This window comes from Camelus ferus, chromosome 1, assembly GCF_009834535.1.
Source record: "Camelus ferus isolate YT-003-E chromosome 1, BCGSAC_Cfer_1.0, whole genome shotgun sequence".
Taxonomy (NCBI): Eukaryota; Metazoa; Chordata; class Mammalia; order Artiodactyla; family Camelidae; genus Camelus; species Camelus ferus.
This window is the reverse complement of record NC_045696.1, coordinates 113,866,476-113,893,903: the sequence shown is the minus strand read 5'-3', so window position 1 is coordinate 113,893,903 and position 27,428 is coordinate 113,866,476. Positions and strand designations below refer to the sequence as shown.

The 27,428-nt window shown below is 41.2% G+C and overlaps 1 protein-coding gene across 3 annotated transcripts in view; it reads left to right on the top strand.

The window, feature by feature from the left end:
• The window catches only part of LOC102510161 (ubiquitin-conjugating enzyme E2 E2), a 326,227-nt gene that overhangs the window by 186,748 nt on the left and 112,051 nt on the right, over nt 1–27,428 (top strand). The window contains exon 4 of one of the 3 annotated variants that reach the window (XM_032488654.1): nt 13,503–13,612. The exons of the other annotated variants lie outside the window; for them this stretch is intronic. Within the exon in view, the coding sequence (XP_032344545.1) occupies nt 13,503–13,612 (110 nt within the window). The remainder of the gene's footprint in view (nt 1–13,502; nt 13,613–27,428) is intronic. 3 annotated transcript variants of the gene reach the window in all.

The window sequence follows — 27,428 nt, the reverse complement described above, 5'->3', positions numbered from 1 at the left end:
AATAAGTAATATTTCAATATCCAACTAGAATTCTGAAGGGAATAAAATTTACATCCCCCAAATGAGACAATTACTAATCAGCTCTACTAAACTAGCCAAAACCTAAAGTCAGCAACTTCTTAGTCCAAAAAAGGATACCTCAAAATGAGCACCCTCTGTGTCCAAAAGGATCTTCACTATTTTAGAAGCCTCATCCTCCGTCTTTTTTATAGCTCTAAAATTTCATTTATCTATGAGTGTATGTATAAAGTATATTTATAATTTTCCTCCTCTCCAAATACACACGCTTGTATAGATTATGTCATTACATAAAAATTGAAAGGCAGGAAACATGTATGCCTTGGGGTCTGTGTTTAAACAAGGTGGGATGTGATAAAGAAGGAAAAATCTGAAGAAAAGGAAATTCCAGCAGAGTGAAGCTTTATTAGCTCCATTTTTCCCCTTGTCTCTTATCTGAAGCAACCAGATTTTTCATTTGTTTAAAAATAACGCATTTGCACACAGAATGTTAGCTCGTTGAAAAGCTTTTTACCACTATAAATTACTGCATTATTTGTATATCAAGATTCACGCAAAATACAGTTGAACTACTGTTCAGTATCTTGCAAGTGCTCTTGGTTTCATGTCTACTTTCATTATTTGCGCAAAACTCTTGTAAATTTTCATTGTAGTTCTTTTTGTGGTAGCTGGAATTGAAATGTTATTATTGCTAACAAGCCAGATTGAGTTTTAACCAAATCTGGCCAATCTGTCATTTATGTCCCCACCTATTGTTTCCAACTCAATTATTAATTTTCACTTTGGTTTTAAGTCAGTCGTGGTGACACTGAGGAGGTGACAGGGTGGGGGCAGGCTTAGACTCCACCCCAAGTCTCGCCCTGACTGCAGGACACAGTGCTCACAATAGCGTGTAAGGTGCACACTGTTAATCTTCTTTCACAGACTAAAAGGCTTGGAGGTGAAAGTTTAGTGACTTAGCCTGAGGCCTCAGTCACACATCCAGTAAGTGGCTATTTTGATCACCTCTTCACCCTTCTGATGAGAAAAAGATTCCTGCCGTGGGGTTATGGGATGGCTGAACACACAACACCTGACATGTGAAGGATGAGATTGGCAGCTCTGGGCGAAGACACTGCGGGCCACACAGGGCCACAGGGGAGCTGCCCTTGTGAATGGTGGACAGCCAGAGACTGTGGGAGGCAGGCTTTGTGGTACCCCCTGCTCCACACGGGAGGATGTGATTGGCTTGTTCGGATCATGGGTAGGTGGGAATGCACCTGAGCCCTTTGATACCGAGGGCTGGGCCGGCATCCCCAGGGCAGGATGGGAGGGCAACTGACAGGCTATTCAAGGCCTTTCTGGTTTTACCGCATGTCAGAGCATCACCTAACACTGAACCTTGCTTCTAGGACTTTACGCCACAGGGGGGGCTAAACGCAGATTCTAATTGTGGGCTTTCTTTCTTTCTTTTTTTTTACTTTTAAGGATTTTTTTGTTTGTTTGAGGGAGTGGTTTGTTTATTTTTTATTTTTTTAATTTTTAAAATTCTTACTGTTTTCATGGAGGCACTGGGGATTGAACCCAGGACCTCGTGCTTGCTAAGCATGTGCTCTACCACTGAGCTATACCCTCCCCCTAATTGTGGACTTTCTGATCCATGCCCATGATTATTCCGCTGTGGCATGGGATAGCCTCCCCTTGTGGGATCACCTGTTAATATTTTATTAGTAATTAAGTACTTTCTCTGGGTATTTTTTAGTCATGTTTTCTTAGGACTCTATACACTGTGGTATCTGTTGGATCCTCATAAAAATACTAGAACACTTCCATTTGGGAAAGAATTTGAGGACTTATTTCCCTCTTAAAGGAAATCCAAGTGTGAATTCTAATTGTATCTTTTTTTTTTTTTTTTTTTCAATTATTGAAGTATGGTCGCTTTACAGTATTGTGTCAGTTTCTGGTGTGCAGCATAATGCATCAGTCATACATACACATACATGTGTTCCTTTCCATATTCTTTTTCATTATAGGTTACTACAAGGTATTGAATAGAGTTCCCTGTGCTCTACAGTAGAAACTTGTTGTTTTCTAATTGTATCTTGATTTAGTTTTCTTCCTCCCAGAGAAAAGTTTTTCTTCAAAAATTCTACCCTCACTTCCCCAAACAAAATCTTGTTTCCCCATGTTCCATTGTTCTTAGAACTTTTCTGCCTTCCCTCTGCAGCCGGGCAGCTGGCATCCCTGAGTCTGGAATGCCCCCTTTCTCAATTGCACCTCCTCCCTTAGACCTTTTCAGCTGCTCTTGCACACGGTGACACCGTCCTATTTCTTATCCTCTGGGCTGGATGCTGCAAGAAGTAATGTAAAAACGTAAGAGATGGTTCTCCCAGTGAGTCTCTAACCCTGGAGAGCAGGACACAGGGTTGCACAGCATAAAGGGAGATGAGTGCACGTTGAACTCTGTACTCAGGGCCACGAGCCCATCCTGAGCCGGCCCCTGCCCCGCTCTGCAGCCCCTCCTCTGCTGTTCCCTCTCCCTCCCTCACTCTGGCCACATCGGCCTTGCCTTCTTTCTACTTCACAACTGGACCAGGCATTTCCCACCTCGGGGATCTCTCCTGCTGCTCCTGCCACATCTGGTTCTCTCTCTCCTCTCAGGCTGCTTCCCAAGTGTCATCCTGGACCGCCCTGCCCCGAACAGACCCTTTTGTTCCATGCACAGTGGTTCCAAGGTCCACCTCTGACTCCCTGTGTGATTTCCCCAAGATATTTACTTTTCTGTGCCACGATTTGCTAATCTGTAAAATGAGACTGTTGTAATAGACGAGGCTGTGAGAGTTAAGTGCATCGGTACAGGTCAAGCGCGAATGATCGGAATCCCCAGTACACAGCGAGCACTTGGTGAAGACAGTTTCTAATCATCATCATCATTAAGGCTGAAGAGGTAACTAAGCCATTAATGCCATAGGCGTCCAGAAAGAGGAGAAGTCCTTAAGGCCCTGAGTCACCACAAGAACCTTCCTTGTGAGGGCGGAGTTGAACGTCATCGTGTCTATATAGGGATTTGCCTGTTTCCCGCAGACACCACACCGTCTTCCTTCTTTGGATTTCCATGGCTCTTCTGGTTCTTCTCCCACAATACTGACCTCAGCCTTCCTTGTGTCATAAACTGCATGTATGTTCTCCCAGTAGCAGTGGTCCTGCCTCTCTGGGTCCTAGCAGCATTGTGCCCTACACAGTGGACGGATGACCACTTACAAGAAACACTCCAAGAGATGCCATGAACTCAGTGAGTTTGAAAGCCATCCTTTTTTATTTGTTAATTTGTCTATTCATTCATCAAATGCTATTTAAACATCTATTGTTTAAAGAACCATGAAGACTGAGAAAGGTACGGCTCTCTTGGAAATACTGTGGGTTCCATTCCAAACCACATGGGAAGAAGCGCACAGTGTGTGCATCCCAGGAGCTGGCTGAGTCTAAAAGAGCCTGGAGAAGAGAGGAGGTCCATTGCTCAGGGCTTCTTTGCCAGTCTCTCCAGTGCCAATCTGATTATACGTTCTGGGACTCCTCCGCTCTTTATCCCTGAGCTGGTAGATGGAGATTCCAGACACATCATTGCATCTTTCTGATTCTTGGTGTTCTTCTCTATAAGATCATGTCGATAGCCTCTGTCTCCTGCCTGGGCTGCCGTGGCCGTCTGAGCGGGGGATGCCCTCGCAGGGGCACGTTCACAGTGTTCTCCATCCACAGGTTCAGAGCGATGCTTGGGAAGAACCAGTGGGCAGTGATCGCAGTGTAAGCGCAGTGACTGCAGAGATCAGTTACCGGAAATGGTCCAGTTGGAGTAGTGTGGGGTGTACTGCTTAGGGGGTCTTAAGTCAGTTACAGACTCAGTGTAATTCAACAGACATTTGAAGAGCATCGTTTCATGCCCGTCTCTGAGCCAAGATTGTGGAGCACAAACATGATCCAATACAGGTTCTCCTAAAGCACTTAAAATGGATGCAGGGAGGACATGAGCAGAGAGAAGCAGGAAGAGTGTTCCAGGCACCTTTAGAACAAGCACAGGTAGAGGCACAGAGTGGGCAGGGTCCGGGAATTCAGCTTGTCTAGAAAAAAAGGCTTCCTCATTCTACAGCAGGAGGAAATAAAATGGAAGCAAAGCACCCCAAATCATGGAGGATTTAGGGGACCAGAAGCAGAACACGGGCTTTTTTCTGTAGACATTTAGGAGCCTGTGGAAGGTTTGAACAAGAGATTGGCAGAAGCCGCACTCAAAATTAGATAATACGTTCCTGTCTTCTCTCTGGAATTACAAATTCTTTGTTTGAAAAGGTTTGAATTAAAAGGGACAAACCTCAACGTACATGTCAGGCACTTTGAGTAGTTGTACAATTTTGATCTTTCCTTAGCTGGTCCTAAGTAAATTTCACAGCCCAGGGACAGGCAGTCACCCAGCCCTTAGTCTTGTGCTTTTTACTTGAAAATATTTAAAGTATTAACATTTTCCTTTTCATTATATTTTATGCATCATGAACTTGATATATTCTTGAAATATTTATGAAATTCGGTATTGTGCATGTGGTCTATCCCCCATGTAAATGGAAAAGAGAAGCGTAACGTAGTTCATGAGTTGAAATATTTGGTTTCAGTTGTACTCAGATCGAAACCATAAAAGAATCAGAATGATTGTGGGTTTCTGATTGCCAGATTTACCACCAGAGCTCCGGGTTTCCTGACTACCACATCTCAGTATTTTTGTAATGTTTGTAGCTCCTTTGCAAGTATGTTTGAATACTCACCCCACCACACATTTCTTAACTATTCTTGTCTTTATTTTAAGAGAAACATGAATATTATTAGATTTGTTCCCAGAGTGTCAAATTATTTTCATCAACAAGGCGATCTGATTAGAGCACAAGATTTAGAAGAACTCAGACTTATAAAGAGGCAGACAGAAGTATTTTCTATTTCTTGACATTGAGTTTGTGGTGATGTTTTCTTTTTATATGTGATTTAAAAAAAAACCCGACCTGTTATTTTTATAGGGTACTTTTGTGGGTAGTAAGAGACCCTGTCCCCTGATGCGCACTGCAGAAGGAAGCCACGTGCCTGAACCCCTTCCTGACTGGTCATCATGTATTGTCACTTGGCAGAGGCAGGAATCCAAGGACTAGAGGCATACAGAGTGTGCTTCATAGCACCTGTGCCAGGAGATGCTGCCAGACTCCGGGGCACCCCTCCCCAGGGTCTAAACCCTGGAATGATGCTAGGGATTCTCATGGATAAATGTTAGGATTAAGGTAGATCTGGGATGTGAAATTAGAATTTTTAGTGAGCCCTAGTGCTGGCCAGCTGCCTAAAGCCGCTAATGCTCCCAAGATGTTGAGAGGAAACCTTGGGAGATCTGGAATGAGTTACACACACCCTTCCAGTGAAGATTCTGCAGCCTCTCCTCTTAGCAGCTGTCTCCACCCCTCCCCTCAGGCAGTTTGCAGCCCCCAGCACATGACGCCAACTTTTGAACATGGAAAAGATATACTTTTATTTTAACGAGTTTTGGTAGATTAGCATCTTCAGCCAAAATGCATTGTCTTACACACCCCCATCCTATAATCCAGATGTGTAACTCAAGTACTGTGGCTCCAGGTGACCTGCCCAACCTGTGTTTCACCTGCACAGTCTGAGCGCCCACGGCCTTAATGCCTACCTGATCTCAGCAGTTTATCTGAATGAGCCACCAGTGGAGCTGGAAAAGCTGTATTTATTAATCCGAGACATGCTTATCTTTTTTAATAAATACCTAGTAAGCTGTAAAATAATGACCTGCAGTAGCTCCCTGTTAACATTTGTACCTCAAAGTCTAAACAGGCCAAGGGTTCATACTGTGTGAACAGAAATATTTGAACATCAAAAGAGAAAACTGTATTTCTTGATAAAAAGGAAGTGGTCACAGATCATGCCAGCCAGACAAATCTGTCAGAGCTTTGAAATCCAGAGCTGTTAGGTGAGATAATGAGATAAAGGGTAAAGTAAGAGCAGCCTGAACGTTTCAGTCTAGTTAAAGTTGATTTGTATGTGACTTACAAATTTCACTTTTAGAAGAATGGTTCTCAGATATTAAGTAACTGTAAAGAGGTGAGTTACCGTTTGACTTGGATTTTGTTGGAAGGTGTCTCCTGCCATTTTGTGTCCCCCCCCCCCTTCCAGTTCCTTTCCTGCTCTCCCCAGAATTTGATATTTAAACCCTGAGACTGGGTGGGCAAGGAGTCTGCTGAAACAAGCAGAGAAAATTTGAAACACCTAGAAGCTTTTAAAAACCCCTTGCTGCTGACTTTTAGTTAGAATTCCAAGGAGACGTGGATTGTGTGGACTGAGCTCTGGGGTAGCAGTGCTGGGGTTTTGGGGTCACCTCTCAAACCTCTGGAGTCACTTGGCCTGACTCTGTGTCAGTTGGGTATTTGGAAGCATCAAATGAAAACGAAATCCACTCTGCAATTGACAGGTCACTGTCATGCCTGTCAGTGAATTAGAATTGTTGGAACACCATCCACTTCCTCCAGCCTAAGTCTGAGAATTGGGGAAGGAAAGCTTAATGTGTTGGGGACGTGCCATCATCTCTCAGGAGGGAGGCAGATGGCTGTGTTATACCAACATGTGGCCAGAGCAGCACCCCCCACACACACACACCTGCGGATTCTCTTTTTTTAAGTTACAGTATCTTCAGTGTAGCTTTGGGCTGTTATTTTTGAAAGGCAGCTGACCACTGGAGGCAATATCTTGAGCTAAAGATTTTAAGTATGTCATGTTGTCTAATTACTGACAGCAACAACAGAGAATAAAACCCTCCACTTGGCTCCTCTGAAACACTTACGTGTGTCTGCTGCTGCTGTGACACTCATGTCCAAGAGTATTTCATGTTTATTTAAGAACTTTAAGAATGTTGTTACAAAGTCTTGCTTTGTGATTTAAATTGAAGTTCCCCAGTGTTCATGTGGTGAGTTAAAATTTAGATTTTAGGTCCATGACTTTTATATTGTTAATTATAGCTTTAGATTTAAGTGGCCTGGGTAATGCATGCTTTGAAAGTAAAACCTGTCTGGGAGTTAGAAGAACAACATAAGGATATTTTAATAAAGACCTGGAGTCTTGTTACAACTCGTTAAACATTAGTAACAGTAGGATTAGGAATATTGGCTGAAATAGACAGGAAATCAAAGTGAAGGTTAGGCAGAATTGATTCTTTTTTTTTTTACATTGAATTAAATAAACTAAAAGAGAAGTTCTTAATGAACTGGAGGAGAATACCACAACATTTCTAAATTTTAAGAAATTAAATTCTATGACTGATAGATATGTGGAATTAATTTTAAAATGTTAAGAGCTCTGTGGCTTCTGTGGACATTATTTCATACCTTTAGCCTTGTGATAAGTTCTCAGTGTTAAGGAAGATCTGTTTTCTGATCCTAGGTGTTTGCAAAGACATACAGAGCATTTTAAAGAACTGTCATGCCCTCCCGTGTGTAAGGAAGGAAATTTTGCTGTGACGTATAGTTTTAAGTACACTAAACTCAAGTGCCTTACTCGGGGAGTTGAGTTTTCTGTTTTTTCTATAGTATCTCCTTACAAAAGCTTGTGGTACGAGCCTTTTTTTCTTTTCTTTCGTGCTTTCTTTCTCTTTTCTTTCTTTCTTTTGAAATCGAAGCTTTTTTTTAATCTAAAAAAAAGACCTTAAAAAGGTAGAATTTTGTAAATTTACACCTTGGCCACCAGATCTTTCTCTTCTCCGCCCATACCCCCTCCAGTCTGCCCTCCAGACTCCAGTGAGCAGTCTGCTCACTGCTTACTGGTCCCTCCACTCTTGCACAATTTGCTGGAGTTTTCTTTTTTCCCCCAAGAGGAACATGATTTGAAAAAACTTCCTCCACCGTACTTGTTTGTATAGTATTTAATGTATTTGCTAATGCATTGTAACAAATGGCCATAGCAGTCAGGATCTAATGAAATTCGGCATTTAAAAAGCCGCCGCAGCTCCTGCGACGTCTGTGCCCTAGTGAATGCTGTCATGTAATTCACATCACTGCTTTCCAGTTCTCCCCCCACCTCTCTGGCCGGTGCGCAGCCTTCTAGCCAGCGTCCTCCTCATGGCCACAAATCAGGTGTCAGGCCCTCTTCCCTTCTCAGTCTGTCCCCTCTCTGAGTGCTCTCAGCTCTGCCCATGGTCCCGCTTACCACCCCCGGGCACCAGAGGAAGGACCTCTTGGATGTGATAAAGACACCACCGCTGTGAGGTCTGTCTTAGCTTCGGTACCCCAGAAAAAAAAGAGCCTGAAGCAGCAGGCTGTGTGCATTACTTCACAGGGGGACAGAGTCACAGGAAGCAGAGCGACAGGAGGAGGTGGTTTGGTAGGAGGGGAGCCAGCGCGTGGGCGAACTGTTGAATTCTCTCCCACCGCCCAGTCCTGTGAGATTGTACTCGAGACAGAAACGACTGTGTCCCAAGACCGTGTATGGTGAGAGAAGGAAGGAGGAAGAATTTTGCCGCTAGTTCCTGTCTCCCACTGGTCAAAGATCCCCCTACAATGTATTTCCTCCTCCCCACCCTCAGTAGTTGGTGGGGCGATGTGAAAGCGGGGGTCCGACACGTCAGCTCAGACGCCGAGTAGCAGCAGTTCACCTGGGGCTACATCTGAATTCCCTTTTTCTCTGTCAGTTGATCAAGAAGGGGAGAAACCATCCTCACCATCTGGAAGGCTGGGCTGCCTATAAATGTAATTCACTCGTGCCTTCTGGACGTATTCGAGCCTCGTCCCAAATAAGCCATAGTGGCTTGTTTTTTTGCCCATCTAACTTCATGTCTTAGTACTTCAGTCCCAGGGTCACTTGTTGACCGTGGTTGGATGTGCAGATGCCGTTGAGCCCTGTAACAGACTAGGGGCTGTTTTTTGTTTTTTGGGGTTTTTTTGATGGATAGTTGTTCTCTGCCGCAGAACCTCAGGGGTCTGCAATGTGAGCTCTCTTCTGGCGCTGACCAGAGACTCCACAGCGCCTTCGCCATCGCAGGTGGGTCTCGCACCCTCAGGTCCGCTGGCCCCAGACGCACCATAGCCTGGACGTGCCACAGAAGTCTTTTATATCTGTTCTGGATCACCCTTGAAACTGGCAACCACCAAGTCTCTGATACATGGGCCAAAGCGCTACTACGAAGCATGGAATATGCCTGCTCCAGAATCCAAAGAGGCCCACCTTTTTCTTAACTGCGGATGTTGGAAGAAACAACTTGTTCTCTGCCTCAGAGAGGACATTCTCAGCGTGTCCCAGAGCCCTCGACTCCCTGAGAGCAGCAGCAGTGTGCTGTATCTCTTAGTGTGTGCGGCTCCTGGTGTCTGTCTCATTGGCCAGCTAGGGTGCTCTCCATTTCCTGCTCTGGTTAATGTGCCGTCATCGGCACAGCGGACCAGAGTCGTCTGCTGAAATGGTGATCCAGCTCCCCACAGACTGTGTTTTGAGGGACATCAGGAGGGTTCACATTGCTCGGAGCCAGGGGGTAGCCCATCTCAACCAGGTGGAAGAAGGTAATTGCTGCGTTCACATATAAGCAGCTGGGTACCAGACGCCAGAAGCTGTTCAACATCCTGTCTAGCAGGACAGCTACTGTGGGGACTTCCGCCAGTTGGGGCTTACAAAGGTCCATCTGTATTTTTCCTGCAGGGTCGCTCTGAGTATAGAAAGGGGGGTTATAACAGGGGACCGCTCCTGCGTCTTTAACTCTTTGATGGTGTTACCCATCTCTGCGGTCCTTCCCGGTCAATGCAAATGCTTTTGATTTCCTGTCTTGAGTGGGGACAGACTTGTGGGGAAACATTTGAGAGGCTTATACTCAGCCCTTCTTACCAAAATGGCACTTATCCCTCATGTCAGAGAACCAGTCAGAGGGTCTCCCAATTACACACTTGAAGTCAGGTAAACCCCAAGGTGGGTCTGTCTGTACATCCATTGGACCAGGGCCAACACTTCAGTAATTACTTGGCCTCCATGAGCCCCCACACTAACTGGAGGGACATATGGTATTTAAGATTCCCCAGTATTGGTGTAGTTTGGAGCTCTGATGTAATAGTCCTCAAAAAGTCTGGAGTTCTTTTTCCTAGGGCACAGTTATCCACGCAAAAAATTCTTCGCTCTGTTCCGTCTCACACGTGCTCCTTTGTCTGGTATGTTTGCCTCCCCTCTTCCCTTGGGTATCGTCTGACCTCCCTAGTGAGGGCAGATCAATCATATATTAATTCTCCTTGATTTTAAATGAATGCCAGTCTCTTCTGAAGTTCGCAGAGGGCAACGTTGTTACCCGCTTTGTGCTCTGCTGTGCCCCTAGCTTAGTACGAGCCTCACACATCAAGAGATTAGTAACTGAGGAGTGAGTGGATTATTCGGTGGGTGAGAGAAAGCGAAGGAGTGTTTTACCCTGGCGTCAGGAGCCCGGTTGTTCTGGGGGACAGGTAATTAGATTTATATATATATTTTTTTCTTTAGTGGAGATACCGGGGACTGAACCCAGGACCTGGTGCATGCTAAAGCCTGCGCTTTACCACTTGAGCTGTATTTTCCCCCTGTCTCAGCAATTCTAAGAAGCTCTTTTGCCTCTATACCTTAACATTTCTGATAGCAATTGTTTTTGGCCAGGCAGCTGTTGTGAATTAGCTGTTATTGCCTGTGCATTCATAAGCAAACAAACAAACAAATATATACCTTGTAAAAAGAGCGTCAGCAACTTGGACAGAAATTCCCGGGGCAGGAGTGGAGCTGCGCTCGACGTACACTGCATCAGCCACGCTCTTGCTGACCCAAAACGACTAGGGTTGATGGTAGAACAGTCATCCCTGAGCTGAAAGTGATACAGAAGATTTGGAATCTGAATGTAAAGAATTTCTAGTATTAATCAGGCATTTTTTGTTCACATAATATCATTCTTGAGCACAAATAAAAAGATTATCCTCTATCACGTTATACTTATCGTGAGAGCCCATTCAATGGCATAATTTTCATGTGCTAAGAAATCACTTAGTTGTAGTTTAATTTGGCAATTTTTTAAAATTTCTTAGTGATTCATAAAGTAATAGTTTATCATCATTTTCCAATCTGTGAGATACGGCATTATACACAGTGGTCTTGAGGGCCCCCGTTAACATATATGGTCATTTTATGTAAATTAGAGAGGGGCCAGCCTTGTGGCTGGATGGGAGGTGTGAGGATATCCGCCAGCTGTCTTTGGGAGGGGGAATCAGCTGTGCTGTGGGTGGCAGCTTCTGCCAGCCTAAGTTCTACAAAGAATATGTTTTTTTAATGGAGTTACTGGGGATTGAACCCAGGACCTTGTGCATGCTAAGCACGCACTCTACCGCTGAGCTGTACCCTCCCCTCCCTAAGGATAGTCTTTTTTCTGCCAATTTTTCATTTTTTATTTTATTTTTTAATGGACGTACTGGGGATTGAACCAGGACCTTGTGCTTGCTACCCATGCGCTCTACCACTGAGCTATACTACCTCCTTCTTATAAAGAACAATTTTATCTCAGAGTCTGGAACAGAATATCACAGGTAGTTTTAGGCCTTGCTGTCCTGTTTTTGAATGCTCTGACTTGGAAGAAAGGTTATAGGAAAACTTTGCATAGCAATATGAGTATCATTCAAAACAATATGTTTCTATTTTTAAAAATCATTCTCTTTAAGGTAGTTTTTTCTAATGGATAAGCCTATTGTGTAAAAGTTTTATCTGGGCATATCAGGGTGTTTCTGGGTAGACAGGAAGACTAGCAGAATTTTAATTCTGATTGAGACTGTCCAGGTCAGTGACCTCATAATCTTTTCAGAATGAGGCTCTAACTATGAAGCATTCCAGTCCCCCTCCTAGGAACGTTGCTCAGCTCCTGAAAGGCCAGCCTTTGATGGTTGATATAGGTCTTTATATTTATGCATTTTTGTTTGCCCATATACTCTGGAACTCCTTTTCACACTGATTGTGTCTAAATTTTTAATTTTTACAGCCTTACTTTGCCCCAGCAGCTAAACCTAATTTACCCACTACAGTTACAATTTTGAATATAATTAGGAATATTCTACAAAATTAATACTTTGTATGCACAGCCTGCCGTAAGGATACTGATAAGAAGTAATCAAGAAGAATGTTAGTTCCTGTTGTGGGAAACATTCAAACTTACATTCGTTCAGTACTTGGATTCTGGGTCCCTTCTAAGTGTCTGAAATGCACTTCTATTATGAATTGGAAGATTTATAATTTATACTTTTAGGTTTATCATTACATTCAGATAGGTCATCTCATTTTATGTGGAATATCTTTTCTTGCCTGTGATTCCTTTCCCATCTCCCATTCTTACTGTAGTGCAGACAGAGCAGTGCAGTTTGTTATAATCTGACCCCAAACTGCTGTCTGGGAGTACAGGTAATTATGAGAGATTAGAGGCAAAAGCTGCAACTCAGGAGATTAAGAAGGAAATCAGGCAGAACCAGGATCTGTGGTACCTGGTGGGGAAAAATATGTCGTTCAGGGCACAGCTCCTGTTTACTTTTTCCTGCATCCCAGGGTTCACACAAACTTATAATCTTCCCAGTGCTATTTAGAAATGGGATGTGATCCATTAGCTAGAGGAATCGTAGTGTCCTAGTAAATTGGGCCTCTTACCTTACTGCCCCAATGTATGCCATTGTAAAATACTCTGGCAAAAAGAGTTTAAACTGGAGGAATTTAGGGGAGCCAGTACAGAGTTTCAGAACATCAGTAGAAATATTCCACCGTAAGTGTGCACGTTGCAGCCCAAACCATGAAGATGCTCACATTTGGTACCAGGAGAAAACGTTCTGTGACTGAAGGCATTCACGGGGGACTTTTATTGTTAGCCACGTCATTAGGTATCAACAAACTGCCTACATGGATTCCCTAAAATATGTCAGGCAAAATAACAACAGATCCTTGTTCCTTTTGGCCATTCCATCACCATTAGTTACTAGCCAAGCACAGAATGATCAGGAGAAGTAAGTGGGTGGAATCCCAACATTGCTTCTCGTTTTTAACTCTCATTTTCAGAGTTTGGATGGGGTGAGAATGAGGAGCTGTGGGATTTTGTGAGGGTTTTGTTACAGCTGATTATATTTTCTTTCCACCACTGCCCATTATTTATAATTGAAAAACAATTATCTTTATTTTTTACCTTGATTGGGAAAACCATATCCTATTCCCATCAGATCTTTTCGGTATGTAACTGGGTCTAAGGTTGAACAGGTCCAGTAACGCTGCGGGTTATTTTTCCTGGGAGACTGAGGGACAGGCGGATCATCACAGTTCGTGGTTAATCAGCTCTTAGAGTTGATCCCATATTACCCTGTTTTGAATTCACTGGCTAATCCAGTAAGCAGCATTTGTAGTATCTCAGAGAGGGAAAGACACAAAGCTGGCTAACAATGGAATTTCCCGTTTTTCACTGGCAGGAACCCCAGCCCCGTAACGGGGAAGGGCCCACCAATCCCACCATTCCCCTAGTGAGGAAATGTCCCCCTGAAGAGGAGTTCTCCTGGCCGCTGGCCCCCGCCCCCGCCACGTGAGTACAGTGACAGCTCTGAGGCCCTCGGCAAGTTCCCCATTTCTCAGTAGCCATTTATCTGATGGGAAAATTGGCCAGACCCTCTTCCTTTTCATCCTCCAAAACGTTCCAGAAAAGGACTCCTTTTTATCCCTTTCTTTTTTTCTTTTTTTTTTTTTTTTAACAAGTTTAATAGAAATTGCTGGATAGGAGGTTAAGACTCAGGTTCAGTGTGATTACTGAAAGCAAACTGTTGCTGTCTGGAGCAGTTCTGTCCAATAGAACTTTCTGCAGTGATGGAAATGTTCTAATCTGCACCTTTCCATACAGTAACCACTAACCACATGTGGCTCTCGAGTATTTGAAATGTAGTACAGCTGAGGAATTTAGTTTTTAATTTCATTTAATTTTAATTAATTTAAATTTAATTCTCCACGTATGACTGGGGGCTGCTGTGTTGGACAGTGAATGCCTGTGTTTACTGCCGTGTGCCTGAGCTGTTTAGCCCCTCTGAACATTTCCATAGATATACCCCTCCACCTCTATTTCATAACCCAGAAATTTTTGCCTTGTATAATTATATTCATCATTCTAAATATGATTCTCTAATAGTAGGAAAATCCTTAAGTTAAAAATTCTCTTTTGAAAATTTATTCTCCCATATTGCCCTTATGTAGTTTTAATTACTTTATGATATTAAGAAAATTTATTCAAGCTTAAACATATAATATATCTATTTAAGTAACCCAGCTTTATTTTCTTCTTTGCACATTTTAATTTGCAACTTCAATATATATGTAGAAGTAATTACACACATTAAAATAACTTTCCCATTTTATTATTCCTTTTTAAATGAGACTGTAAAATATCTTACATTAGTACAGTATGTGCAATGCTATTACCTAAACATTAAATTTAGCATTTACTAATATGGTACTTACCAGTTTCAAAATTTGGTTCTGATAGGTGGGTTACTGAAATTACAGATTAATTAAATTTGTAGTTTTAACTGCTGGAGTAGATGTCCTTCCACTGTCGGGCTATCATTAAAGATCACTTGCATCATAAGATGTTAGGAAGTTGTGTGTGAGATATATGGGAACTCTCTGTACTATCTGTGCTATTTTTCTATAAATCTAAAACTATTCTAAAGTGTTTCAAGTTTATTTTAAAGTATTACTTACGTCAAATTTTGTCATGCTATCTGTTTATATTCATCAATGTGCATTTATTGGATGCTGGGTATGCATCTAAAATAAGAATCATCAGATCAGCAGTGGGTAGCACTTACCTAGGTATCTCAACATGGCAACTTCAGACCATCCCTCAGAGATAATATTGTCATGATCTTACAGATGAGGAAGCTAAAGCCTGGAATACAAAGTGATTCAGCCAGGGTTACTTAGCTGGTCCACAGCAGAACCACAATTTGAACCAAGTAAGTCAGAGCCTTGAGTCACCATTATGGGTCTTGATTAGGCAGTATAAGATTTGTTCTCTCTGCCATCAGTGTGGCAAGACAAACTTTCCACTGTAAGAAATCTAAAATAAAGTAATACCCCAGTAATAAATTACTTTTACAACTTGAAAAATATAGAAGTATGTTTTATTTCTGTTACAGTGATTCAGACTTTATTTCTCTACAGTGGTTCATTATCTTTATGAGTGAAGAATCTTGACAGGAAATGTCTCTGTTAGTGGGGTTTTAAAAAATTGATGTATGCCTCATTAAGATAGTGACTAGGAATGAAAAAAAAAAAAAAATGAAGAGCGCAATACCTAAAGGGTAGGGGAAATGGATGTGGTAGGTTTTCTCCTAAAGACAAAGTTTTTATGAGACAAAATTTTTAAGAAACTTAAGGTAATTTGCGGCATATCATTTTATTACTACAGTGTTATTTTACCATTTGTCTGTCAGTGTTTTGTTTTACCATATGTTTGTGTTTTCTTCTTTTTTTTTTTTGATTGAAGTTTAGTCCATTAACTATATGTCTGTTAATGCTATTCTTCCTGTACATTAAAGTGTAGATCTTTGATTGTTAACATTTAAATATGGGAAAGGTTGCCAGTGAAATTTCAACATTTCTTTGAGATATTTTTAATGAGCTTTGGAAAGTATTTCTTCGGCTGAAAATAGGGAAGAAAAAAGATGGAGTTTTTTGAATAGCTCAGAAATTGTTTCAGATGGAATATATTGGTTCATCTGCTCATTTGATGAATATTTATATGCCCATTGGCAGATTAACACATTCAACAGCATGATCTAGCTACTGCATGGACTTAAGGTCATGCATTTACTCGTCAGCAAGAGAGACAATGTAAATGCTTTAAGGGAATTTGAATCATAAACAGGTGCAACTCTTCTGGGATCATTCCTTTTCTGTACACACTTGTGAACCAATTGGCAATCCTCTGTTGACTTTTGCAAATTATTTGGATTTGAAGGATGGAGCTTTCCTGCTTAGGATGTAGATTGTTAAATCTCTATTAAAATTTTTGTGAAAATGTAGGAAGTTCGGGGCAAAGGTCATGTTTGCGAATTAAGGAAATTTTAAATTCTAGTACACACTGACCAATGAAAATTTAGGTTAAAATTGTTGACTTAGAATGACATCCTAACTTGACATAATTATCATCCTTACCAGGCTAGGTGATTCATGTTACCTAAGGTTGGTTGGCTCACTCCTATGTAGTTCTGTGCTGGGCAAAGGAGAAGTGAGGCTTTGTCTCTGATGGGAAAATGACACTCAATGCTCTCACTTTTTAAAGGACAGTGTACAGCAAGAGATCTGGTAAGACCAGTAAGAAGGTAGAAAATCTTGAAAGACCATGATTTCTTCTCAAATGCCTATGATACAGCAGAGCTTAAGATGGACAAGTTCTTTTTATGCCATTGGGTTCCGTTCTCCACAGCGCAGCACACCCCTTTGCTCAAATAGCAACTATATGTCCTGGATTTCCCAGAGTAAGCCAACTTTCTGGTCTTCCATCCTGTTTTTTCCGTAAGTGCCCTTGTACTAATTAGAGCATATGTCCCATAAAAAAAAATCATACTTAGAAAAAATAACAAAGTAAATGATAGAGAAGGTTTGAGGGTGACATTTTGCATTGGGAAAGTAGCTGAAGTATACGTAAGACTTCGGTATCTGAGTTTGAATCTGCTTTCGTGTAACTGCTAAGTGCTGCGTTTGGTAGAATATCCTAGTTTGGTGAGTACATTTTAATTAAGTGTGTTGGTTAAATCAACCTGGTTGTGGTATTTTCTTCATGCTATTAAAAATAGTGAATTTTTTTTGTTAAAATGAACAGAGACTTTAAATTCATCCATTTCTATTGGAAACAATATGTTCTCAAGCTCTAACTTGTTTCTGCTATCAATGGTGAGCAAAAGAAAATACTTTATATCTTTTAAATTTTATTTTTTGTTTTTTAAATTTTGGGGGGGTAATTAGGTTTATTTAATTGTTATTATAATTTTGTAGTAGAGGTACTGGGAATTAAACCCAGGACCTCATGCATGCTAAGCACACACTCTACCACTTGAACTATACCCTCCCCACTAAAGATATCTTATATCTTTAACCTATTTTTAAAGAGAGGGTTGGTATGAGTATGGTTTAAAGAAAGTTCAACAGAATAAATATTTAATGTATTAACAAAAGAAAACCAAGATTAAAGTCTTAGCATACTTTCTCTTTCTACATATTCACTTCTCATTTAAAAATAGTACAACAAATACGTTATATTCAAAAGTTATTAAGAGAGTAAATCCTCAAAACTCTCATCACAAGGAAAAATAATTCTTTTATTCCTTTAATTTTATATCCACGAGTGATGTGGATGTTCACTAAACTTATTGTGATACTCCTTTCATGATGGTGTAAGTCCAGACAATATGCTGTATACCTTAAACTTATACAGTGCTCTGTGTCAATTATATCTCAAAGAAACTGGAAGAAAAAATAAATAAAAATTTTAAAATGGCACAAAAATTAGATGACTAGAACTGGTAGTTTGGGGATTTAAAAAATTACTATATACCTTTCTGAATCTGGAAGAGGAATGATTGAAGGTCCTAATGAAACATAAATCAAAATATTGCATGTAAACACTTTATAAATCAAATAATAAATAAAATTTTAGTTATAAATTTTACTAATTGTCTGCAACCAACAGAGCTTTCCTCCAGGGCAAAACGTTATAGCTTTCTTTCCAGGATGTGTTTGCACATTGGCCCAGGAAGCACCTCTTAAGTGTTAAGATGTTGTTAATTCCCTGAGGAACCTCTACCTGAGTTTATACAGAGTTACTCCCAAAGAAGATAAATGACTGAAGCAAATAGCTCGGAGGACTGCTGTGAACTAGCCTCACAGTACAGTTTGTGCCCTTTAGTCGCATAGTAGGGAGGCAGACTTTCTGAAATAATTGCAAATTGTGTAAAACTGTGATGCTAAGTTCTGCTGAGTTCAGGTACTTGTTAGGACCATAGGCTAACAGAACCTAAAGGGAAGAAGAAGAGAGTATTTTACTTTCCTCTGTTTTGTTCAAATTTGGATTTTTTATAAGCAGATGAATTTTTTAGATGCTCATTACCCGCTCTTAAACTTGATTGATTTTAATACTTTGAGTTTTAAAAAATTTTTAATACTTAAATATAATAATTTACCTCTTTCATACTGTATATGCATTAGTTGTTAATTTATACAGATGATTAGAAAGAACATATTATTTTAGAAGAACAAAGAGCTTTGAAAAACAGTAGATAAATGGTGCTACCCATGAACAGAGTCCCTTTTTTTAAAGCTTAGACCTTTAAAGGCATCTCGTATCTGAGTGCTTTCCATCTGAAACCTGACTGAAGTTTCATATACTACCTTGTTTCTTCTTTAGTCTCAAAGAGCTTTCAAGACAGAAATTAGGGTGGTAGAGCGCCTGCTTAGCACACTTAAGGTCCTGGGTTAAATCCCCAGTGCCTCCATTAAAAAGAAAAAAAAAAACTGAATAAAAGTAAATAAATAAATAAATGTAATTAACCCCCCCAAAAAAATTTTTTTTAAAAATGAAAAGATAGGAATTAGGGAATAAATTCCCAGAAAGCGTAAAAGAACAGAGTTGTAGGCTAGAGGGCTCTAGCAGATGTGATAGGAGTGAGCATTCTTCCCCGTGGCTTCACCTACACACAACACAAGGAAGACTGTCACCTCGTAAAGCAGAGAGCATGGACCACGCCCCAGCCTGCCCCCAGGATCATCCAACAGCTCTCTTTCATGCACAGGTGATGCGTGGTTGTGCTTACCTGAGAAATAATGCTGTGTAAATACATCTAGAAAAAGATCTCTTTTAAAGCTGTATTTGAACTCTGTGAGAGCCTTAAGATGCCAGGCTTTTTAAACAGCATAAAACACAACCTCTCTTTAAGCTGTAGTGTATTTCCTAATCTAGCTGCAGCCGATCTCAAATTCTCAGCATTGCGCAGAAGTTAGAAACATTCTTTTGTCTGCCTGGCTTACATTTTGCAGTGTGCTTTGCTCCTTTATGGGTCTGTCAGAGATTCTCAGAAGTCATTGAGCCCAAGTATGGGGACTGGATTCCAAAGAAATCCAAGAACTCACTGGGATTGCCCTATCTCTCTGCCATAGGCAGGCCTGGCCCTGCCAAGAACAGCTTTCTGCACGCTTTGCTCTCTCTCTTTCTGGGAAAAGACCTGAAAATGTGGGTTTCGAAAGGCTTCCCAGCCTGCAGAATAAGTAGATGGAACAGAACCACCAACAGAGCTGACATTAAGCAATTCAACTATGTTCCTTACCTCTCAGTGCCTAACCTAAATGCCAATATGAAAAGGCTTTTGTGTCTACCAGACAAGGAAAGGAAGTATCAGCAAATCAAAAAGTAAGATCATCATGAGTTGCCTTTATTTTTATGTACATTCTAATTGAATAATTCAGATTCCATCTCATTTTTTTGTAAATAGAAGTTTGAACTAGATCTCTCTTTGGATTCCATGTTCTACCTTAATTGCGGGGCCACACACACTGAAACGAAACACCCATCTTCTGGGCTCACCCCGTTATTGACTGCTGTTATGTTTCCAAAGCCTGCCAAATGCTTTTTTGTTTTTTAAATAAGCAAATCTACCCACGGGATGTTCCAGAAGGGCCATCCTGCGCTCCTCAGCGTGTGGTGCTGGAAATTTGTTTTTCATCCTTCAGTGACCTTGGAGCCAATAGAACAAAGTGAATTTTTTTCTTTCACTAGCATTCTGCTCATTGACAAGGCAGATATAGTTCAGAGAGACTAAGAAATACTAAGAGCAAAACTTGTAACTCATATGTACAGTTGAATAACACCCCAAATTAGTTCAACTGTCTGCTTAACTGACTGATTTTCGTTTTCTTCCACCCTCTCTAATCATGAGAAAATAAGTGAGATGTAAAAGAACCATAACCTTTTGACAAATGCAGACACAATTATGAAGCCACAATTAAATTAACCAAAATAGGAGAGAAAAAAAGCAAATGCTGTTTGACAGCAGGGGAGCGCTGTCAACACCTTCAGGCCCTCTGCAGTTACCTTTCTACTGCTCTGAGGTCTGCCATGCACACTCAGCATGTGAGCAAATTACTCGTGCCTTGGGCCACCTTAGGTTGTCAGGGAAGCTTCTGGAGAAGGTCCGTGGCTGTAGTGTTGAGAGCTACTGTACCTGTCTCCATTCCTCTCCATTCCATGTTCCTCAGAACTTTTGTGAGCTGTGAAAACCACAGATTAGAACGAAGCCCCCTTGTCTCAGCATATTTTTTATATAATGAATCAAATAATTGTGTTAGTTTTACATGTTGGAAAATAAAAACTATAAAATTCACTTTGTGCTAAACAGTTTTATTCTGAATAACTAAAAGATCCCCCCCACCCCCACCCCCACCTTGGTCTTGGCTCCAAGTCCTGTGAGTTTGGGTGGGGGTCAGGTGCTTTCTCCAGTTTCCAGATGAAGAGTCCCAGCACGGCGGTTAAGTGACTGAGTTGGCTGTCGTGTCTGTGGCCTTGCAGGACAGCGGCAAGCCGGTGGATGACACTTGTGGAGTTATTTTATGATTTGGAGTAGATGTGACAGGTGGGCACTTTGAGCCACTGAGCTGCCTCTCAGAAGGCCTTCGGCACACAGTTGGAGTCAGTGTGAAAGCCCGAGATACGAGATGCGGCACTTCTGGAACTGCTAGCGCTGCATGCAGAAGACCGGGGTTCAGGTCTCTGCTGGGTCACAGCCACTCAGTGACCTGTGGTCACTGGGCCCTTCTGGCCTGCCGTACGGGCTGCTGCTTGCGGGGGCCTTAGCTTAGTGCTCGGGCTCAAATCCTGGCCTGCCTTCTCTGTTTCCTGTTTCCTCACCTATAAAGTGGTAACAGTGTCTACCTCGTAGGTTATGTACAACGCTCTCAAACCCTGTGTGATTTTTGGTGTGTAATAAGCCATCTAGAGCTTATGAGTATTATATTACTATTACTATTAGTAGGATTAATGGGATGTTTCACAGCATGCTATAAACTTTATTGATACATAATCGGAGGAGATTAAATATGTAGATAAATATCTATAATATAAGGTGGATGAGGATGCTCTAAAGCTCTTTGGTAATTACAGAAAAGAGATGATTTCCATCAGGGTTATCAAGGGTTGTATTTTTGAGCTTCATCCTAAAGGGCATGAAGATTTGGACGTGCCGAGGCTAGAGGAGTTGCAAGTGGTGAAGGCCATCCCAAGGGGAAGCAAAAACGTGAACAAGGTGGAATGCTGTATCCCTGAGTTACTACATTGATTTCAAGGGATCATTACATTTCATTCATCTTTTGGCCAAGTATCTGCGTCTGTATGAACCTCCTGTTTTAGGTACTGGAAGTTCTTACAATATTTTATAATTCACAGAATACTTTAATTTCCACAGAAAACTGTGAAGATAGGTTTCGTTGCTTTCATTTGCTAGGTAAGGAAGCCGAGGCTCTCCCAGCAGGAATCAGCAGAAGGGGAGGCCCAGCGGTACAAGCACCCAATTTCATGTCTGTCTGCAGCAATACCCTGTCTCTGTCAGTCAAAGCTGAAACACATTCAAGGCCATCAGCCATCAGCCAGTGTAGTGGGCCCACGGTTGCTTTCCTAAGATGTTTGCTATGTTCACAAGGGCTGGAGAAGCAGTTTAGATGACCCCAGGTAAATCCAACGCCACTACTGTACACGTAACCCCAAACCCACAAGTTGCTGCTGACGATCCCGGGAAGGCAGCCACAAAGTAAGTGTTCTGATTAACACTGGGCGTGATCTTGCTCCATTTTGCTAGTTAGCTGAAGTTTGCCAGGTAGCTTTGATTCGGATAGTGTTGTCTTTATTAAATTGAAATTGACCAATAAATGAATTTCAGGTCTTAAAGGTATGCTACAGCGTGTTCTTGATTATTTAACTAAGATATTTGTCAAAATAAGAAGGAAGAATTTTTACATGTTGATATTAGGAAATTATAAATTCATAATAGTCAAATAATTAAAGTAGGACTTTGTTCATAGACCGTCGTCCTCTGAACAATTTTCTACTTACCATCAGTATCACTTCTTTTAAAAGGATTTTTAATATGGGTAAAATGTCATGACTTGCATTGATTATTTATTTTAGCTGATATAATAAGCCACCAAAGCTTGTATTTTTTCCGTCAATCTCCAAGACAAACATTTCTAGTATTAGAAGCATAGTCTATTTCCCATGATTGTGCTATTGCATATTTGTTACTTTTTAAATATGAAGTTAGCATATTTCTACTTGAAATGTCTTGATTACATTGCATATTCTGAAAACTCACAATGCTCTAATAAAACTGTTACTTCCTGAGTAAAATGACTCTATGATGTGACATTTATATTAAATGTGATTTTCATCTACTATGTAGGGTTTTCTGAAATTATAACAAATTGTAATTCCATTCAGTTCTGGTTGCGTTGTAAGCTTGGGAGTGAACTGAAGTGATTTGTCATAAATACCCCACTAAGGGATTGGTTTGGAATACAGTGTAACTAATTTTTCATTTTTAATAATACAAGATTAGCATCATTCAGTATGAAATATTATATTCTTATACAGCATAATTCAAAAATGTCTCCCCATTGCTGTCACTGTGCAGTATTGATTTTAACTTGATGTCTTCATTGTCTGACATTTTCTCTACTTTATATGCTGCTTATTCTTAATATTGCTAAGAATTGTGTGTGAATGTATGCCTTTGTTCCCAACGTCTGTCAAGAAATTCTCTTAGCATTTGGAAGGAGAAGGAGTCTTGCCCTCCGTTGATAGTTCTTCTCTGCCTACCCAGGGCTACAATTGTGCGTGATGAAAAACTACAACTTCTCACCACTTGGGTTTGCTGTGCACCACCAGCGCTGAGTGCCAGGATTTCTGCACCCCAGCTCAGGGAACTCGCAGTCTCTCCCTTCCCCTGGTTGCTGGATACCCAGCAGTCTAGGCCGACAGGAGGAAGGGAGTGGAGTTGGAGACAGGACAAGAGTTAAGCGATACCTGGGCAGTTTGAGGTTAAGGAAAGAACGAGACCAGCTCCAAGCCAGATACCAATGTAGAAAAATTGGGGTTGTTTTTTTTTTTGGCTCCCACCTCATCTTTTGCATCCCTCGTTCTCTCATGTACTCTTATCTCTCTGTATGTGGTTGAAGAATTCTTTTACCACAATAGATTACCTGTTATAAGCAGGGACGCTGGAGCCACTTATCAGCAGTGTGACCTTGAGCAAGTTAACTGAACCCCTCTGTGCCTCAGTTTCCTTGTCTGTAAAACTGGGATAGTGTGTAATAGTACCCCATCCTGATTGGGATGTGAAGTGTGTGTAACAGTGCCTAGCATGCAGGAGACTGTATAATAAATTATTCTTACTGCAAATTAGATGGGTGAGGCTATCTATGGGGGAGATGCCACATACACACCTGGAAGGGGCTCAGTAAATACTCGTTTACTGAATGTTCCGTTCCCCCAAAGACCTGCCTTTTCTTATAGGCACCTCTTGCTCAGAATTACCTCTCGGTCATTTTCCCCCTTGAAACTTTCATTCCTTTGGTGTACAGTCCCATAAGGGTGCTAAGAGAGAAAAGATGATCATCAAACTAAACTCAACCACTCTGAGGCAGGAATGACTAGGGACCCAGCCCTAGCAATGTTTTCTTTTAAAATCATATTAATTGGCAGGATTCTAGGCAACTTGGAATTTGGGAAGGAGAGCCTGAGCCTGTAACCTGGACGCCTGGATCAGTTTAACTTCTCACATCACAGAAGATGCGGCATCATTGTGAGCTGTGAGAGGTCCAAGATCCAGTATCCACCATATATGGACCCCCATAATCAGGAGTGGTCGTGGCCCTCACGGCAGGTCTCATGGAACATTTGGGCCATGGCCTCTTGCCAGTGACTGTGGATGACCTGGGCTCCAAGGCCCCTAGATGCCAGGTGTCTGCAGAGAGGGCCTCAGAGTAGCTTCTGAATCTGCTGCGTTGCTCTCTTCCCTCCCCATTGAGTTTTTTGGGGTTTTTTCCCTCCAACTTTTGGCTGGCTTTTTAAAAATAGTCCATAAACTGCTTATTATTTCTCCTAAATTACTACCCAGCATAATAGAGTAACCACTGGCTACATCATTATGTTTCAGACTAAACCCATTTTAAGTTTATTCTGATACAGTTATTAACTCCATGCTGAGTGATTGTCACGTATTGTAACATTTATTGTAATGTAACATGGTCCTCTGTTTTCACCTCAAAAGAATCAGAGGGATTAATGCTAGCCACGTTCATTAAGCCAATTCTGATGAATAGGTTAAGGACCAGAATATTCTTGATAAATTAAAATGTACAGAGCATCTGAATTGCATCATCAGGCCTCGTTTAAAACCAGCATGTTTGCATGTCCCATGTCACTGCTGTGGCCCTCTGATGCTCCCCATGGCCATCAAGCCCTGCTTACACTTGGCCAACAACCCAGCCGCTCTGGCAGGGGAGCACCTGGTCACAGCGCAAGGTAACAACTGTCTGTGCTGGCTACGAGGGTGCTCTCTGAAGGGTAAGCCAGAACCTGACCCGCAAAGTCAGCAGTATTGTCAGAGGATTCTGTGTCAATGGTAGATTGGCTGTTTCATCCTCTCTTTAAACGTACTCACTACTTTTTCTCCAAGGAGACAAAATAAAGCCAATATCTTACTTTTCATCAGAACAGCTTAGTTACACTATCATGCAGGGTCAGTGCTGTGGCATAACCCTGCTCTGCAGAACTGAGCCGTCCAGGAAGGATGTCTGTTCAGCATTGGAATAGTATCAGCTGTCCACATGAAAGTTTACATTCACTTTTAGTACCTTCCAAACACAGGACACTGTTCTAGAACCTGGGAAAGATGGAGAGAGAGAGAGCTGTATATGCATACATTAGTGTTAGTTTAGAAATTTTATCATGCTGAAAAAGACTTCGTAAATTCCACTTAAATCCAAAGCAAAACAAATAAACAGTCATCTTAAATCAACATTTGATTACGTAATACCCATTCCTTGATTAAGTGTGACATAAGTAGGAGTTGCTAGAGGCAGAGTTGATGTAGTGACAAGTCCCTCTCCAGTTACTGTAATTGGGGGATAATTAAATAGCCTTCCTCAGCTTCAGTTTCCTCATCTACAGAATGAGTAACACTTGTACTGCTTACTACTTAGGGTTGGTGGTGGGACTCAGATGGGATAATACGTGAGAAGGTGCTTCGTTATTTACTAGTTTTTTGTTGTTGTTGTTTAAAAGGTTCAAACTTTTTTGAGGAGAAGGGAGAAGATAATTAGGTTGGTTGGTTTGTTTGTTTGTTTATGGAGGTACTGGAGATCGAACCCAGGACCTTGTGCATGCTAAGCACGTGCTCTACCTCTGAGCTCTACCCTCCACCACCAAATGTTTTTTAAACATATATGTTTGAAGTCTTAAATACAAATGATACAGTTAGCAATCTAGACTCTAAGACTATTAACTACATATCTTTATCTTAGAAAATCGTTTAGCTAACATCCACTGAAAAGCAAGTATGTCATAACCTGAGCTTTTATCGATACTCAGATTTTCATGTTAGTTTTTGTCTCATTCAGAGGGGTACTGCTTCATATAACTGATAGCTAACATTGATGGACTTCTTACCATTTTTCTCCATGTTATTTTTACTCTTCAAGTATTATTTCTACATGTCATAGTATCTCATCCTCACAGCAGTCCTACGATGTGGGTAATGTTCTTATTACCATTGAAGGAACTGAAACGGAATTTCTCAGAGAAGTTTCCAAGGTCACACAGCTAATGAGAGGAAAAGCCAAGATGGAACTCAGATCTGTGATTCCAGAGCCCAGGCAGCTCGCCTTGCCTCTGCAACAGGCAATTTGAATCACTCTAAATTTAGTTTAGTTCATCTCTCATTCAAAAGTCAGAAATTTCTAAGAGACCTGTTATCGTAAAGTAACTTCAGAACTGGCGAGACCATAGCTTTTCCCCACAGAAGTACCCATTCGATTTTGCTAATGAAGGGAAGCTGGCAAATTCACGACCTGACTGTGGGATGAAAGTCGGTGACTCTCTGGCTTCTCGGAGACCGCTGGTGGTTATGCAGTGGCTGGGGTGGAAATCCTTTAGAGAACAGGAGATGTGGGCTCCTCTTGTGCAGCTTCCCTGGCCAGGCCTGTGGAACGCTCTCTGTCCGTCACATCTCCAAATCCGACTCACCCCTCAGCTTCCTGGCCATATACTACAGCTGACTTTATTCCTTAGCTAATGACAAGTGTAGTGGCACATTTAAAGAATTACTTAAATGATTTTAATTGAACATCTGCAAAGCTTTCTTGAACAATAGCTATCAAAGGGAAAATGTGTGTGTTTAACTGTCACTGAGAGTTATGTAGTGTGCCTCAGTTTTGACAGAATTTCTAGTTTGGCCAAACTTCTCATCTCAGAGCACTAGTGTGCGTTTATGAGTTTAAGCTCACACTCTTTAGAGCTGGATAAATTCCCGTAATTCACACAGTTATAGAGGAAGACTTCTTAACTGTCTCCTTACTAGAACACCTACAAAGGTGTCCCTTAAAGTATGGTGCTTTACCACCAGCGGTGTGCAGGGTGCTCACTGGCCGTACAGAATAAGCACTTTAAAAATGTATAATTATCTATACTAATGTTAATTTATATTGAGAAAAGTATGTAACTGGTATGTCAAAGCTATGATTTCATTTTTAAATGGAGGCTAAACTAGATCTTTATTTTTTCAAAGGTCTTACACAGGTATTTTGCTTTTTAAAAGAATTAAAGAAGATATTCGATGAAGGATACTAGAGTTAGTACCTGAATAGACGGACACACATATAAATGATACGTGGGAAACATTGGCCCATAATATGCATAGTTTGCTCACAGCTGGTTTTCTACAGCGTAGCGGCCCTTGCCTTTGTGACAGTCTCTAATGAAAGCTGTGGATTGTTTATTTGCATTATGGTAAACTCTTTACAGAATCTTTTGTCCTGTTTCAAAATAATAGCTAACCTCTGAGTCTTTTTTTTTTTTTAATTGAAGTATAGTCAGTTACAGTGTGTCAATTTCAGGCATACAGCATAATGTTTCAGTCATACTGGGTCTTATTTCCTTCTTTCTCTTATAACAGTACATTTATTACTTGCCAGCTCTTTCACGACAGGAGAGGCTCCACAGAGTTTTCTATGATGTGTTTCCAAAATAAATCCAAAGCAGCAATTCTCTTTCTTGGTAATTTAAATGAGAACTTACTATGGAAAAGGCT